Source organism: Brassica oleracea, chromosome C6 (genome assembly GCF_000695525.1).
Source record: "Brassica oleracea var. oleracea cultivar TO1000 chromosome C6, BOL, whole genome shotgun sequence".
NCBI lineage: Eukaryota > Viridiplantae > Streptophyta > Magnoliopsida > Brassicales > Brassicaceae > Brassica > Brassica oleracea.
The window spans coordinates 32,869,149-32,882,349 of record NC_027753.1 but is presented as its reverse complement, the minus strand read 5'-3'; the positions used below and the strand labels follow the sequence as shown (position 1 = coordinate 32,882,349).

The 13,201-nt window shown below is 33.9% G+C and overlaps 2 protein-coding genes and 1 long non-coding RNA gene across 8 annotated transcripts; 2 read left to right on the top strand and 1 right to left on the bottom strand.

The window, feature by feature from the left end:
- The first annotated feature begins 6,345 nt into the window (after positions 1–6,345).
- Positions 6,346–9,459, top strand: LOC106296695 (E3 ubiquitin-protein ligase RGLG2). 5 transcript variants are annotated; one of them, XM_013732894.1, is made up of 11 exons: positions 6,356–6,415; positions 6,651–6,731; positions 6,849–7,142; positions 7,211–7,295; positions 7,366–7,506; positions 7,586–7,699; positions 7,799–7,896; positions 8,265–8,344; positions 8,427–8,660; positions 8,741–8,981; positions 9,065–9,459. In XM_013732894.1, exons 3-11 carry the CDS (start codon positions 6,891–6,893, stop codon positions 9,143–9,145), a joined length of 1,326 nt encoding a protein of 441 aa, XP_013588348.1. In that variant the 5' UTR covers positions 6,356–6,415; positions 6,651–6,731; positions 6,849–6,890; the 3' UTR covers positions 9,146–9,459. The 5 variants fall into 5 exon arrangements, with proteins under 5 accessions (XP_013588346.1, XP_013588348.1, XP_013588347.1 ...); XM_013732895.1 differs by having other exon boundaries at positions 6,394–6,415; positions 6,651–6,751; XM_013732892.1 differs by lacking the exon at positions 6,651–6,731 and having other exon boundaries at positions 6,346–6,415.
- Positions 9,460–9,949: 490 nt separating this feature from the next.
- Positions 9,950–11,779, bottom strand: LOC106300953. Of its 2 annotated transcripts, none has more exons than XR_001262128.1 (3): positions 11,696–11,779; positions 10,817–11,007; positions 9,950–10,714 (listed from the first exon to the last, which is right to left on the bottom strand). It is a non-coding gene; the product is annotated as an uncharacterized LOC106300953 (long non-coding RNA). The 2 variants fall into 2 exon arrangements; XR_001262127.1 differs by having other exon boundaries at positions 11,647–11,729.
- On the top strand, positions 10,086–12,904 carry LOC106300952 (protein SIEVE ELEMENT OCCLUSION C). The gene is made up of 7 exons (XM_013737236.1): positions 10,086–10,249; positions 10,329–10,427; positions 10,513–10,950; positions 11,104–11,212; positions 11,303–11,424; positions 11,632–12,114; positions 12,191–12,904. Exons 1-7 carry the CDS (start codon positions 10,109–10,111, stop codon positions 12,737–12,739), a joined length of 1,941 nt encoding a protein of 646 aa, XP_013592690.1. The 5' UTR covers positions 10,086–10,108; the 3' UTR covers positions 12,740–12,904.
- Positions 12,905–13,201: the final 297 nt, after the last annotated feature.

The window sequence follows — 13,201 nt, the reverse complement described above, 5'->3', positions numbered from 1 at the left end:
AGACTAGTCAAGATGAAGACTCATTCAACCGGAGCATTTATGAGCTTTGACCAAGACTATATCTTTGTGGTCAATATGTAATAAATGTGTAGATACTCTCCTTGTTGTAAACCCTTATGAACCTCCACTATATATTGATAGTGAGAGCTAATGAGAAAGACACAACTTTCACAACAACACTTCTCTCATATTTCTAACATTTTGTACAATATTCAAATAGATCGTAAGTAATGAGTTCATATTTTTATGGTCACACCATAGAATATAGGAAGTGCCTTCAAACCTAAGCAGTGGCGAAACTAGACCTAAGTTTCATTTGGGTCAAAAAGAGATATTTTAACCAATTCACCACAACAACAACGTAAATAGACCTACAAATTGACCACCCTCTCTCAGGTGGCTCCGCTACTGAGTACCTAGATTACATACTAAGGGAAAACGGCTTATTCATGTCCGCACTATGAAGCCAAGAAAATACATACCCAAACAATATTAACGTGCCAAAACATTCCTAAACTAAATAAGAATTTGAATTGCATACCTAAACTCATAATAAATAGCTAAAACATGCCTATAGCCTGTTATATGATGATTTGAACTATTTTTTTAAAAAAAATTGTAGTTTAGTCCCTATAATTCTATTTTTTGTTAATATGCCTTAAATAACTTAAATAATTAAATTTATTGTATTTATAATTTTAATTTGAAAAGTACAATTTTATTTGTTTTACCAGGTTTTAATTAAATTTAAATAATAAATTTAATTATTTATCAGAAATTTAGATAGTTATCATATACAATATATTAATTAATTTAGTTATCAAAGTATGTTATCTACCTTATTATAACATGAGAATTAATTATAAATAATCTTACTCATATGTAATATTTACAAGAAATACCACTCAATTTATATTTATATAAAATTTTTCTTACAAATATAGTCATTCAAATTTTAATCAACATAACTAAAAATACTCTTTAGAAATTTGATTTTACAGTAGAGATCTTTAATAATATTACCCTTACTTAATAAAAAGAAAATAATGGCTAGTTAACCAAAAATAGTTTCGAACGCAGCATCTCAAGAAAACAAATATCGCACAAAACCACTAGACCATATTACATTATTTTTGGGTATGTATTTTCCCTGGCTACAACTATTTTAGAATAAAAATAATGTAATGTGGTCTAGTGGTTTTGTGCGATATTTGTTTTCTTGAGATGCTACGTTCAAAACTATTTTTGGTTAACTAGCCATTATTTTCTTTTTATTAAGTAAGGGTAATATTATTAAAGATCTCTACTGTAAAATCAAATTTCTAAAGAGTAGTTTTAGTTATGTTGATTAAAATTTGAATGACTATATTTGTAAATAAAATTTTATATAAATATAAATTGAGAGGTATTTCTTGTAGATATTACATATGAGTAAGATTATTTATAATTAATTCTCATGTTTTAATAAGGTAGATAACATACTTTGATAACTAAATTAATTAATATATTGTATATGATAACTATCTAAATTTCTGATAAATAATAAAACTTATTATTTAAATTTAATTAAAATCTGGTAAAAAAATAAATTGTACTTTTCAAATTAAAATTATAAATACATTAAATTTGGTTATTTAAGTTATTTAAGGCATATTAACAAAAAAATAGAATTATAGAGACTAAACTACAAAAAAAATTTAAAAAATAGTTCAAATCATCGTATAACCGACTATAGGCATGTTTTAACTATTTATTATGAGTTTATGTATGCAATTTAAATTCTTATTTAGTTTATGAATGTTTTGACACGTTAATATTGTTTAGGTATGTATTTTCCCTGACTTCATAGTGCGGCCATGAATATACCGTTTTCCCTACGTACTAACCTAGAGTTCATCTGCCACTATACCACCGACTATTTTTCTTTTAACATAATGCATTAAAATATATTATTTTATAAGTGGTTTTATCGTGATATTTTTATTTTTACCTCATCAAATTGTTGGATAAATGATGGTGAAAAAAAAAAATGTTGTATAGCTTTCTGAATTGGATGATTATATCAATGTATTAGTCGCATTTTCAGGTCTTTTCAGCCAAATAAATTTCACCTTCTGGTAATGACGACAAATAACCTTTTCAAATAGGTTTTTGTTGTTACATTTAATTAAGAAAACATAGATTAAAAAATAACGATTCATACAAAAAAGGTTATTTAAGATCAACGAGGGTAATTGCACGATGGTATACAATGGGGTTGAACAAACTGATTACACTACGCCTCTACACGACCGGTGAATGATTAAAGGGAGTGAAAGGAGACGTTTTATTGAATCAAAACTAATTAGTTATGTAATACCCCGACCGTCCACGGTTAATGGACCATCCATGCCCGCTCATTCGATCTGTGGTTCCATCCCATCTGACGAGTGGTGCGTTAATTTTCCAAGGTCCGAAAGATTTGTTTACTGACCATGCAATCACCATATGATCTTTTCTAGTGCTTTGACCTCACTTACAAGATATCGCGAATCACTTCCCGATAGATCACACATCCTTCCACTACTCCAGCTCAAGCACGCTTAACTCCGGAGTTCTAAACGGATATGTGACGGAAAATGTAAGTTAACTTTGATGACATAAGTAGACAAATCAATCCTCTTAAGTCTTTCCACATATCACAACTCGGGATGTTACAATTAATCCCCTCTCAAAGAACGCAACGTTCTCATTGCGCTCCACGTCAGGTTTCAAGACGCCTCTCGGGTCAGAACCGAAATGGCTAACCAGCTCTGATACCACTTGTAATGCTCCGACCGTCCACGATTAGAGGATCACCCACGCCCCCTCACTCGGTCTGTGAGCCCTATTCCATATGACGGACAGTGCGTTAATTTTCCAAGGCCAAAAAGATTTTTTTTACTGACCCTGCAATCATTACATGACCTTTCCACGTGTTTTGGCATCACTCACATGGGTATCGTAGATCACTTCCCGATAGATCATACATCCTTTCATTACTCCAGGTCAAACACGCTTAACTCCGAAGTTCTAAACAGATATGTAACAGAAAAAAAATAAATCAATTTTGGTGACATAAATAGCCAAATCAATCATCTTAAACATTTCTATATATCACAACTCATGATGTTATTTACTCTTTGGTTATGAACAAGGAATATACTCTTTGGTTATGATCAAGGAATGAGATGGACTTGATAACAAGATGGAATTATTGACCACACAAAGCTGAATGGACCGTGATAAGTCTATAAGACTAAGACGCTTTATTGGATTAAGAATTGGAGAGAATTTGTATATATACACTAGATCTAAGAATATTGATATTTGAAAAGATTTTGAAAAATTAGTGTTGCAAAAAGGTGATTTAAAGAAATTTTAGGATATTTGAAAATGTATTTTTAATATTTAAAATTATTAAAATGCTAATTATTCCTTAAAACTCTACTTTGGTCATACATTATTTTTAAAAATATATAAAATAAATGTTAATAAATCCTGTTCAGAAATTATTTTTCTCTTTTCAAGAATTTTGGTTTTAAAAAGGTGAACTCAAAATAAAAATAGAATTTATTTTTAAAAACTCTTTAAATACTATCATGAATGTGGTATTTCTATTCATTGGTTTTTAACTAAAATTTGTCTTTTGAATTCTATTTAATAGATTGTGTTGATGAAACCCATATTTTTCATAAGCTGAGATTTTGACGAATTTATAAAAAGGTTTATTCCAGTATTGATAAATGATAAATACAATAATAGATAATTTAAGGAAAAATGAAATCATCCACCCTTTATCCAATAAGTCCCTCCAAAACTCCAAGAAAAATCTTTTCATAAACTATAAAAATCTCGCAAAATGATTAACATAAACCATTTAATCGTTTTATCATCAAACATGATTCCCTTTAGGTGAGATGAGTCTTTTGTAAAGTCAAATACACATTTTAAAATTAATATAAACGTAGAATAGATAAATAGGTTATATTTAAATATAAAATTAGCTAATTTCAATTATGTTTTCTTCCACCAATTTGGTCTTCAAAATTTAATATGAACTTCTTGGCTGTTGGGAATGAGGGTGGAAAATTGGATATAACTCAAGGTGAAAAAATTCTAGGCATATCCCTCGCCTTTTGACTAAGAAGTGTGAATATGGTAAGTTCTTTCTCTTTTCTGTATAGAATAGATCTGTTCCGTTGCTTGTCTTATCATCCTTCCAGAAGCCATTAATTGATTAAAAATCTCTCCTGTACAGCAAGTAAATGTTTGCAAATTATCCAGTCATAAGACTTGCCTTAGATCCGGATAATACCAATTGAATGTGTCATTGGTAATGGTTGAATCAGGTCTGGTCCATGTCGGTTCATGAATGGTCTTGGGTCCTCGATGGGTCACAGATATGGGAAAACTCAAATCTGAGCTTCAATCTTTATGATTTGACTTGTGTGCTTCAATATAGGGCCATTCGTCCATTTCTTTTGACCTGTCTTGGTGTTCCAACTTGGTTGTGACTTTGTAATCCTTGGTGTTTTATATAGTCAACATGGATATGATGGCCTGTCATAAAGATTCGGTAGTACATATTGTTAGCCACTTAGAAACAATATTCAAACAAATATTCATACATAAAAAAAAGTCATAGTAAAATGTTTTTAGCCATTTGAAAACAAAAAATCCTGATCAACTGGATCAATTTTCTTTTCTTCTTTTGAATTTAAAATAAATTAGGGTCGGGACATTTTATTCGAACTCCAAAAAATCAAATAAAAAATAAAAATAAAAACCAGATTGGATTTACAAATATCCAAATAGTTTTTATATTCTTCTATATGATAAAAGCAGAGTCAAAAACATAACTGAATAACTATCTGAATATACAAACTAAAAATTTTACATCTCAAATATTAATTATATATATAGAAATTAACCAAGTATCTATAAATATAATTTATAAACTTACTAAAATATCCAAAAGTATCTGACATGATGTAAATATTGTTGATCTAAAATAATATGAGTTTTCCGATATTTTTTTATGTACCATCTGAATTACGCGATGTTTTGCACGAATTACACTATATTACTAGGTATTTGCCCCGCATATGCATGCATAAATATTTTATAGCTACTAATTAATACATTCATTACTAAATCAAAACTATAATATATATTATTATTTATTTTTCATTTAAATTTTTTATGTCTTATAATTGTTTGTAATTTTTTTGTATATTACAATATTTTTTGTCAGATATTACAGTATATTTAGGAAATATATTTTTTAAAACATATCATCTTTTCAATTATATTAAATTAAGAATTTTACTTGATGAATAATTAATTATTGATTTTCTGTTTTTTTTTAAAAAAAATTTAACTTATTATTAAAATATTTTTTCAGATAACAACACAATATATATAGGAATTATCTTTTTATTTTAAAATATATTTTAGATTTTGGATAATTCTTATCATTTGTTAATTTTAATCAATTATCTGATAAAAAAAATTAAAATTTGTGTTTATTTTGTGGTTAATTTATATATTTTATTCATTAAGGGTATAAACGATATTAATCTCTCTAACTTTTGACGTAAAAGCTCTAATGCGAAAAATCACTTTGCAAATATGAATTATCTTCTAGGTGTCTCGCTCGCACTTACGGACATAAACATATTATAATTAATTATTAATACATGCATTGCTAAATAAACGATTATAATGATAAATTGTTTTTTTTTTAATTTTTTTTTTGAAAATTCTTACTTATTATAATGTTTTTGAAATTTTTTTGTATAACTATACCCAATATAATAAATAAATTTTAAAAATCATTCATTATTATATTTTCAATTATATAAATTATGAATTTATATTGATTAATATAAATTTGTTATTAAAATATATTTTAGGATAACAACACAATATATATAGGAATTATGTTTTATTTTAAAATATATATTTTTAGATTTTGGATAATTTCAATCAATCAGCAAAATGAAATAAAAATCCAAGATAAACATTTTTTTTTGTCGTATACCCTTCTAAACTAAATCAAGTGGTGAACAGACAAACTTCTGGTCCTTGCATCTTTTGTTAACGCGTCAGTTCGGTCGTTCCGACTTCGAAGAATACGAGACAGACTCAGAATTCCTCATCATGTAGCCTCCTGAAAGCCTCATCTCTGTTAAAAATCCAAGATACACATTATTGGTCAAGGTTTATTAAAAAAATTAAAAAAATGTATATTTTCTGAAATAGATACCTATATAATGGCAACAAATGTATTTCGTACATATAATAATATCTTCCTTCCATATACTGAAATTCAACTTTCACAAAAAAAAAAAAAAAAAAAAAATCCTTTTGACGGATTCAATTGCATTTGCAGGTATTACATCGACCTCTCTCGATTAGTTTAAACCCAATGGAAATTTCGAAAGCAATTGATGTTTTTGAATCAGTCAAATCTAATTTAGTTTCTTATAGTTTTCCGAACTGGGTTTCCTGTTTAATTTATCATTTCTCGCCGGAAAATCTCTCATCAGAGTTTCCTTGTAGTTCACGGCGATGCTATTGAAAGCGACTGTCTGAGTAATATTACTTTATTTTTTTTATGTAACCAGTGAGAAATTTACCGATTCAGACGTGTTAAAACGATGTTAAAGGAGAAGACTTTTGATGGAAAATAAACAAAACCGAGACTGGTCAAGTCAATAAACTCTTTGTATATATATGTGTCTGTCTGGATCATTCATAAAGGAGAGTACTTTCTGCTTTTTGTTTGTCTGAATCATTGACATATGCTTCTTGAAGTGTTGCAGGCGATTGTATTGTTCATCTTGTTCTGGATTTGGTTGTCTGTGATGGGAGGAAGCAGCTCAAAAGACTCGAACAGAGGAGGCAGAAGCAGCCGTAGGTATTCAGGTAGCCCGTCAGCGAGCTCGTCTGCTTCTTCTTGGGGGCCTTACGGAGACCACCAGAACAGCTCCTACCACACACCAAGCCATCCATCTGCAAGCCCTGCACCTTCCTATAACAGTCCTCGATGGCAAACTCAGAAGAATCTTGAGAGGAAGTATTCACGGATTGGTGATAACTACCGCTCCATTGATGAGGTTTGAATCACATTAAACTTGTTTTTTGTGAGTTTTTTTTTGTTTTGATTTTGGTTTTGGATCAACAGGTTACTGCTGCTCTTTCACATGCTGGTTTGGAGTCCTCGAATCTGATTGTTGGTATTGATGTCACCAAGAGCAACGAGTGGACAGGTTAGACAAGTTATTATCTCTATGTTTAAGTCTATGTTTGAAGTAAATGCTGACTCTGATTTGATTTTAGGGGCGAGATCATTTGGTAGGAAGAGCCTGCATTACATTGGAACAACTCCAAACCCTTATCAGCAAGCGATTTCCATCATTGGAAAGACTTTGTCGGTTTTCGATGAAGATAACTTGATCCCATGTTATGGATTTGGAGATGGTAATAACACCTCAAAGACCCTGTTTAGTCTGTGATTATAGATATTAAGGTTGGTTTCTTTGGTGTTTTGACTATGCAGCTACAACACATGATCAGGATGTATTTAGTTTCAATGCCAATGATACATTTTGTAATGGATTTGAAGAAGTTCTCATGTGTTACAGAGAGATTGTCCCCCAGCTACGCCTTGCAGGTTGAGTTAGATTATGAGTTCCTTTTTTTTCTTCTTCTGCTTATGTTCTTACTCTTGCTCTACTTTTTTCTTGATTTTCTTTGCTGGTTGTGTAAACAGGTCCGACATCTTTTGCACCGATTATCGAAAGGGCCATAACGATTGTGGAAGAAAGTGGAGGCCAGTACCATGTTCTTCTCATAATCGCTGATGGACAGGTATAGACATCAAATCGGTCCTAACCAAAAACGGTTTTCTTAAAATCCGATTTATATGACTCAAATCGGTTTAAAACATTATTAAAACCGTTAAAAATCAGTTTAAATTGATCTAAATTAGTTTAAATCTATTAAATCAAATAATAATGTTACTATAAATCTAAAAAATTGTCTAGTTTTTTTTTTGTTTTATATATCTAATTTTGATAATTCATCAAAATAATCTGCCTAGTCACACTAGTACTCTACAAAACCTTTAGTTACTGCCTAGCACTTTCTTGAGCATAGATTGGAACCGTATTGTGAGTACGGTTATGTGCATTCTCAGACACTTGTATAGTAACCGTTGGAGCTTTTGATTGTGTTAGGTGACAAGAAGTGTCGATACAGAGCATGGGGCAGTCAGTCCACAAGAGCAGCAGACCATTGACGCCATTGTTAGAGCAAGGTAAAATAAAAACCATTTCTTCATTTCTCTTGTTGATCTCTTCTGCTTTGTTTTCTAAACTGTGATGGATTCCTGTTTGCAGCGAGTATCCATTGTCGATAGTTCTTGTTGGTGTAGGAGATGGCCCTTGGGACACCATGAGACAGTTTGATGACAACATCCCCGCTCGTGCCTTCGACAACTTCCAGTTTGTGAATTTCACGGAGATAATGTCAAAGAACGTTGATCCAGCAAGGAAAGAGGCAGAGTTTGCGCTTTCCGCGTTGATGGAGATCCCATCTCAGTACAAAGCCACCCTTGAGCTTGGTTTACTAGGGTGAGTAGTTTCTTATTTATATGAGAGCCTTATGAGCTTATTATATAAATCTCTTTTCCTTTTGTTTCAAAATTTGGCAGAAGAAGAACTGGAAACTGTCCAAACAGGTTTGCGCTTCCACCACCAACGTATGCTGCTCAGTCCATGCGCAACAGTCCAAGAACTTCTCGATCAACCAGCTTTCAGACCAGAACACCGCAAGCGTATGATAGTGGTGTGGCTGCCGCCACTGCACCAGTCCCAAATGCTCGTAATGATGGCCAGCTTTGTCCTATATGTCTAGTGATACCAAAGAACATGGCTTTCAACTGTGGTCATCAGGTGCATTTCTAGTCTATAACTATCTTAAGGATTACACCTCAACAAAACAAATAACTTTTCCTTTGCTTTTGTTTATGACACAGACTTGTTCAGATTGTGGGGAAGACCTCCATGTTTGTCCCATTTGCCGAAGCTCAATATCGGTTCGTATCAAGCTTTATTAAGATAAACTCTCTCAGGAGCTGGAGGAAACTTAGGTGATCTGACATCTTTCAGAGCACAGCTTGAGTGAGTTTTCGAACTAGCTCTCATCAATGGTTGTGGTGGAGATATGACCTGTGTCCTTGCTTGCATTTGTTTCAAAATGTTTGTAGATAATTTGTTCAGTTTTGCATTCTCATTGCACATGATCTCTATCGTCAGGGGAGAGATGTAAGTAAAATAAAGGATCTCTGATTCTGCTGCAACAGACTCATGTTAACAGATTTTGTACATAAGAATTCAATCTTTCTTCTTTGAAGAGTCCTATTGAATGTTCGTTCCCATGATGTATGTACACATGTCTCAGACAACATCAATACCTTTCTTGTCTGAAATCTATAGTCTTCAACACAGGAGCCGTAACTGAACCTGATTCACTGTACTAATTGACATCTTATGGGTCCTGTTAATGAACTTTCAACCAAAATGGTACAAGGGCAACTCATTATGCCATGAACTTTGATCATTGAGAGTACAAAAGTCCACTTCAGTGCCTCGTGCTAGACTGTCTTTTACTTTTATTCGTATATGATGTTTTTCAAACCAATACGTTTCACTGTTCATTGTGTATAAAGCTAAGATATATACTTTCCCCTGAACGCAAGTCTTTCTTTTAAGAATGCTACTTGGTTCTGAGAATCAATCATTTCATTTTACTGTCCCATGAACGCGACTTGGGTCTGAAAATCAATCAGTTTTCATGTTTACAATGATGGTTAGTAATCTAATGCTTGCCCTTCATCACCAAAAGTGTTGCCACAGTGAAAAAGAAATGAAGAATTTATAATGGAAAAGATAAAGTTACTGTTTCATATATTTGTACAAGATTCCTGTCAGATTGTTGAACAATCTTCAATTTCAGAGACCCTACTTATATCTGATCACGCAAACCAAGAGACGAGACATCAACACAACCATTAATTACCATGAAATCCATCTCTTCTCTGAATGAAGATATCATAGTTGAGCAGCTACTTCGTACACATGATTCAGACGGTCGCTGGATTGATTCCAAAGCGTTGCTTCAAGAAGTAGAAGCCATCTTGAGCTTTGTTCTGGAAAGTGATGTGAGCTCTCCTCTCCACCCCTTGGGCTTGTTCTACTTGTCTAGATGCTTGCCAATAACAAATGCCACTTAATTTTCAGGTTTCTCAGCCGCTTCCGACAGAGAATTGTATGACCAACATTGAAGTTTTTGATTCAAAGGAAACACTACCATACGCTATCTCCAGAATCTCTGTTCAGGTAACAGATCATCTCTTCCTTCTAAAATATATTCTTCTTATAAAAATGCCTGGGAGCCGAGATCTTGAAACTCTTGAGGTTGCAGATGCTTTGTCCATGCACGGGAGAAAATGAGATCCATACAAGAACAATGGTTTTGTTCGATCTTCTGAAAGAATACAGATGGGATGCAAAAGCTGTGTTAGTACTTGGAGCCCTTGCTGCAACATATGGAGGACTATTGCTACCAATTCATCTAGGCTCTAATGATCCGGTCGCAGCATCAATTGCAACACTCAACCAGTTGCCTATGGAGAGAACCAAGTTCAGACCATGGTTAAACTCTCTAAGCTTGCTCATTAAAGTTCTGGTAGACGTAACCAAATGCATCACTGAGTTTGAAAGGCTACCGTTTAAACAAGCGAAGCTAGACAGCAACCTTGTGGGAGAAACCATGTCTAAAATCCGTCTGGCTACTTACTGGGTCGTCAAAAGCGCACTTGCTTGCCTGCAGCAGATACCATATTTCAAGCAGCCCCAACAGGTACATTTGTTTTCTACACTTCTTTTGTTTCAAGAAGCCCAAACAGGTGCAGATCCCCTACAAAAGGAAAAACAGCATAAAGAAACCGTTCCTGTCATATTAGCATATCAACATTGAGTTTTCTCATGGCTAGGAATTCTCTGAAATACTCAGGCAACAGAATCAAGGAGAGCTGCAGGGGAACTTTCCAGTTTGGGATATCAGTTGCGCAGCATGCATACCGGTCTCAGCAAGCAAGTAGAAGAATGCAGTACACAGATAGGTAAGCTTCAGATGTTCTGAAAGTACAGCTTCAACTAAAATTCAGGCAATACTCATCTCTGATGTTGCTTCTATGTTTTCATGTCTAAAGAGGAAAAAATCTATCAAAGGCTTAGGAACATTAACACGGAGACTCATCAAGACAACCAAGAGGTACTCCAACTACTTTTTTCCTTACAAGATGATTTGCGTCTTCAACAATACTCCAGACAGGTATAAAGAACCATCCTTTTTCTTTTTACAATTTTACTTCTTTTGGATTTTTTTGTCTATTCTCTTTACTTTAAATCTTTAAAAGTTCCATCCTCCACATACATCTCAGCATTCAGTATGACGCTACATAGGCTGATTCTTCTACCTTTAGTTATACTACCTTTTAAACGCTATCTAAATCAATATTCTTTAATCATCCAATGGCAGGTAGCTATAACTGACCTGAAAGAAAAGGTAATACTGCTGCTATTATCAAAGCCAGAACTCTTACCCACAGAGCCATTCCACTTCCTGCTTCAACAGCTATATGATCATCCTTCCAACACCAACACCGAAATCTTATGGATTCCAATACCAACGTCCCAAAAATGGACAGAAGAAGAGAAGCAAACCTTCAACTTCTCCTCCAACTCTCTACCATGTATCTCAGTAAAGCGGCCATGGTTGATGAGCTCCACAGTACTGAATTTCCTAAGAACAGAGTGGCCGTACCGAGATGGCGAGACGATGGTGGCGGTGATGGATACTAACGGGAAGGTTGTGAACATGAACGCCATGGATATGGTGCTGATCTGGGGTGGTAAAGCGTATCCATTTACAGCTTCCAAAGAAGATGAGCTTTGGGAAGAAGATCATACATTGTCCTTGCAGCTCATGCTTGATGGCATTCATCCTGAATTCAACACATGGGTACTTCTAAATTCTCTTATACTGTCATAAAATAACATTCTTTGAATCAGATTCTGAAACCAATCAATACTCACAGGTGAAGCAAGGGAGAGAGATCTGCTTACTCGGAAGCGATGATTCGAATTGGGTTGATGAAATCAAGTCATTAGCACGTAAACTTCAAAATCTAGGGTTCGAGTTTGAGCTGATTGACCTCAGTAAACGAACAGTGGACTCTACGGAAGAGAGCTCCTCAATACAAGAGCTCTTCTGGCTCCGATTAGAATCCATCAAACGATCGAAACTCAAACGAATCGAATCATCAAACCCCGATCGCGTGTTTGAAGAAGTTACGGAGCTACTTGAGTTCGATTACGGTGAACACAAGGGCTGGGCCGTCGTCGGAAACGGATCAACGGCGGAGACGGAGAAGATCGTGGGAAAGAAGCTGACGGAGAGGATGAGGCGGATCGTGCGGTGGGGAGAGCACGCGGCGGGGATGAGTTTCGCGGAGGCGATTCGAATCGCGGAGGAGGAGCCGTGCGAAGAGAGTCACACGGTGGTGGTTCCGTTTGAGGAAGGTTCGAGAGTTGTCACGTGCGAGAAATGCAGAAGGCCCATGAAGAAGTTTGTTGCCTATCAGTAAGTTAAACTCACAGGCCCGTTTCTATAACACTCTAATATGGGCCGTGATGATCTCTAATCCGTTGCTTCGTTTCCTACAAATAAAGTAATCTAATCTCTCTGTTTTTTTGCTATCCAATAATATGATTTGGAATTTTAATACAGATCATCAATTCAAACGTTTGATTTGAAAGTAATGATTGTGAAGAATGTCTATTGTGTTGTGTTTTGTTATTGAATATGACTTGTATTGCTTGTAGAGGTACAATATAGGGATTATACAATCACTTGAGAATCACTGCCAATCAGAGAATATACATACATACATACATACATATATACATACATAGCTAATTACATCTTGTTGTTTAAGGTAAGATTGAGATACAGCAATCTTGCTAATAGTGTTTGGTAACATGTAAGCCCCACCATAACACTTCAAGCTTTAAATCATTAAGAGACCTAAAATGCCTACTTGTCTTGA

Bases quoted from the DNA above. Each gene is read 5' to 3' on its own strand.
- LOC106300952 (XM_013737236.1), top strand. From the start codon at position 10,109: ATGAAATCCATCTCTTCTCTGAATGAAGATATCATAGTTGAGCAGCTA. The intron at 10,951-11,103 runs GTACATTTGTTT...TGAAATACTCAG, and splicing joins ATTTCAAGCAGCCCCAACAG to GCAACAGAATCAAGGAGAGC. The intron at 11,425-11,631 runs GTATAAAGAACC...ATCCAATGGCAG, and splicing joins TTCAACAATACTCCAGACAG to GTAGCTATAACTGACCTGAA.
- LOC106296695 (XM_013732891.1), top strand. From the start codon at position 6,828: ATGCTTCTTGAAGTGTTGCAGGCGATTGTATTGTTCATCTTGTTCTGG. The intron at 7,296-7,365 runs GTTAGACAAGTT...ATTTGATTTTAG, and splicing joins CAAGAGCAACGAGTGGACAG to GGGCGAGATCATTTGGTAGG. The intron at 8,661-8,740 runs GTGAGTAGTTTC...AAAATTTGGCAG, and splicing joins CTTGAGCTTGGTTTACTAGG to AAGAAGAACTGGAAACTGTC.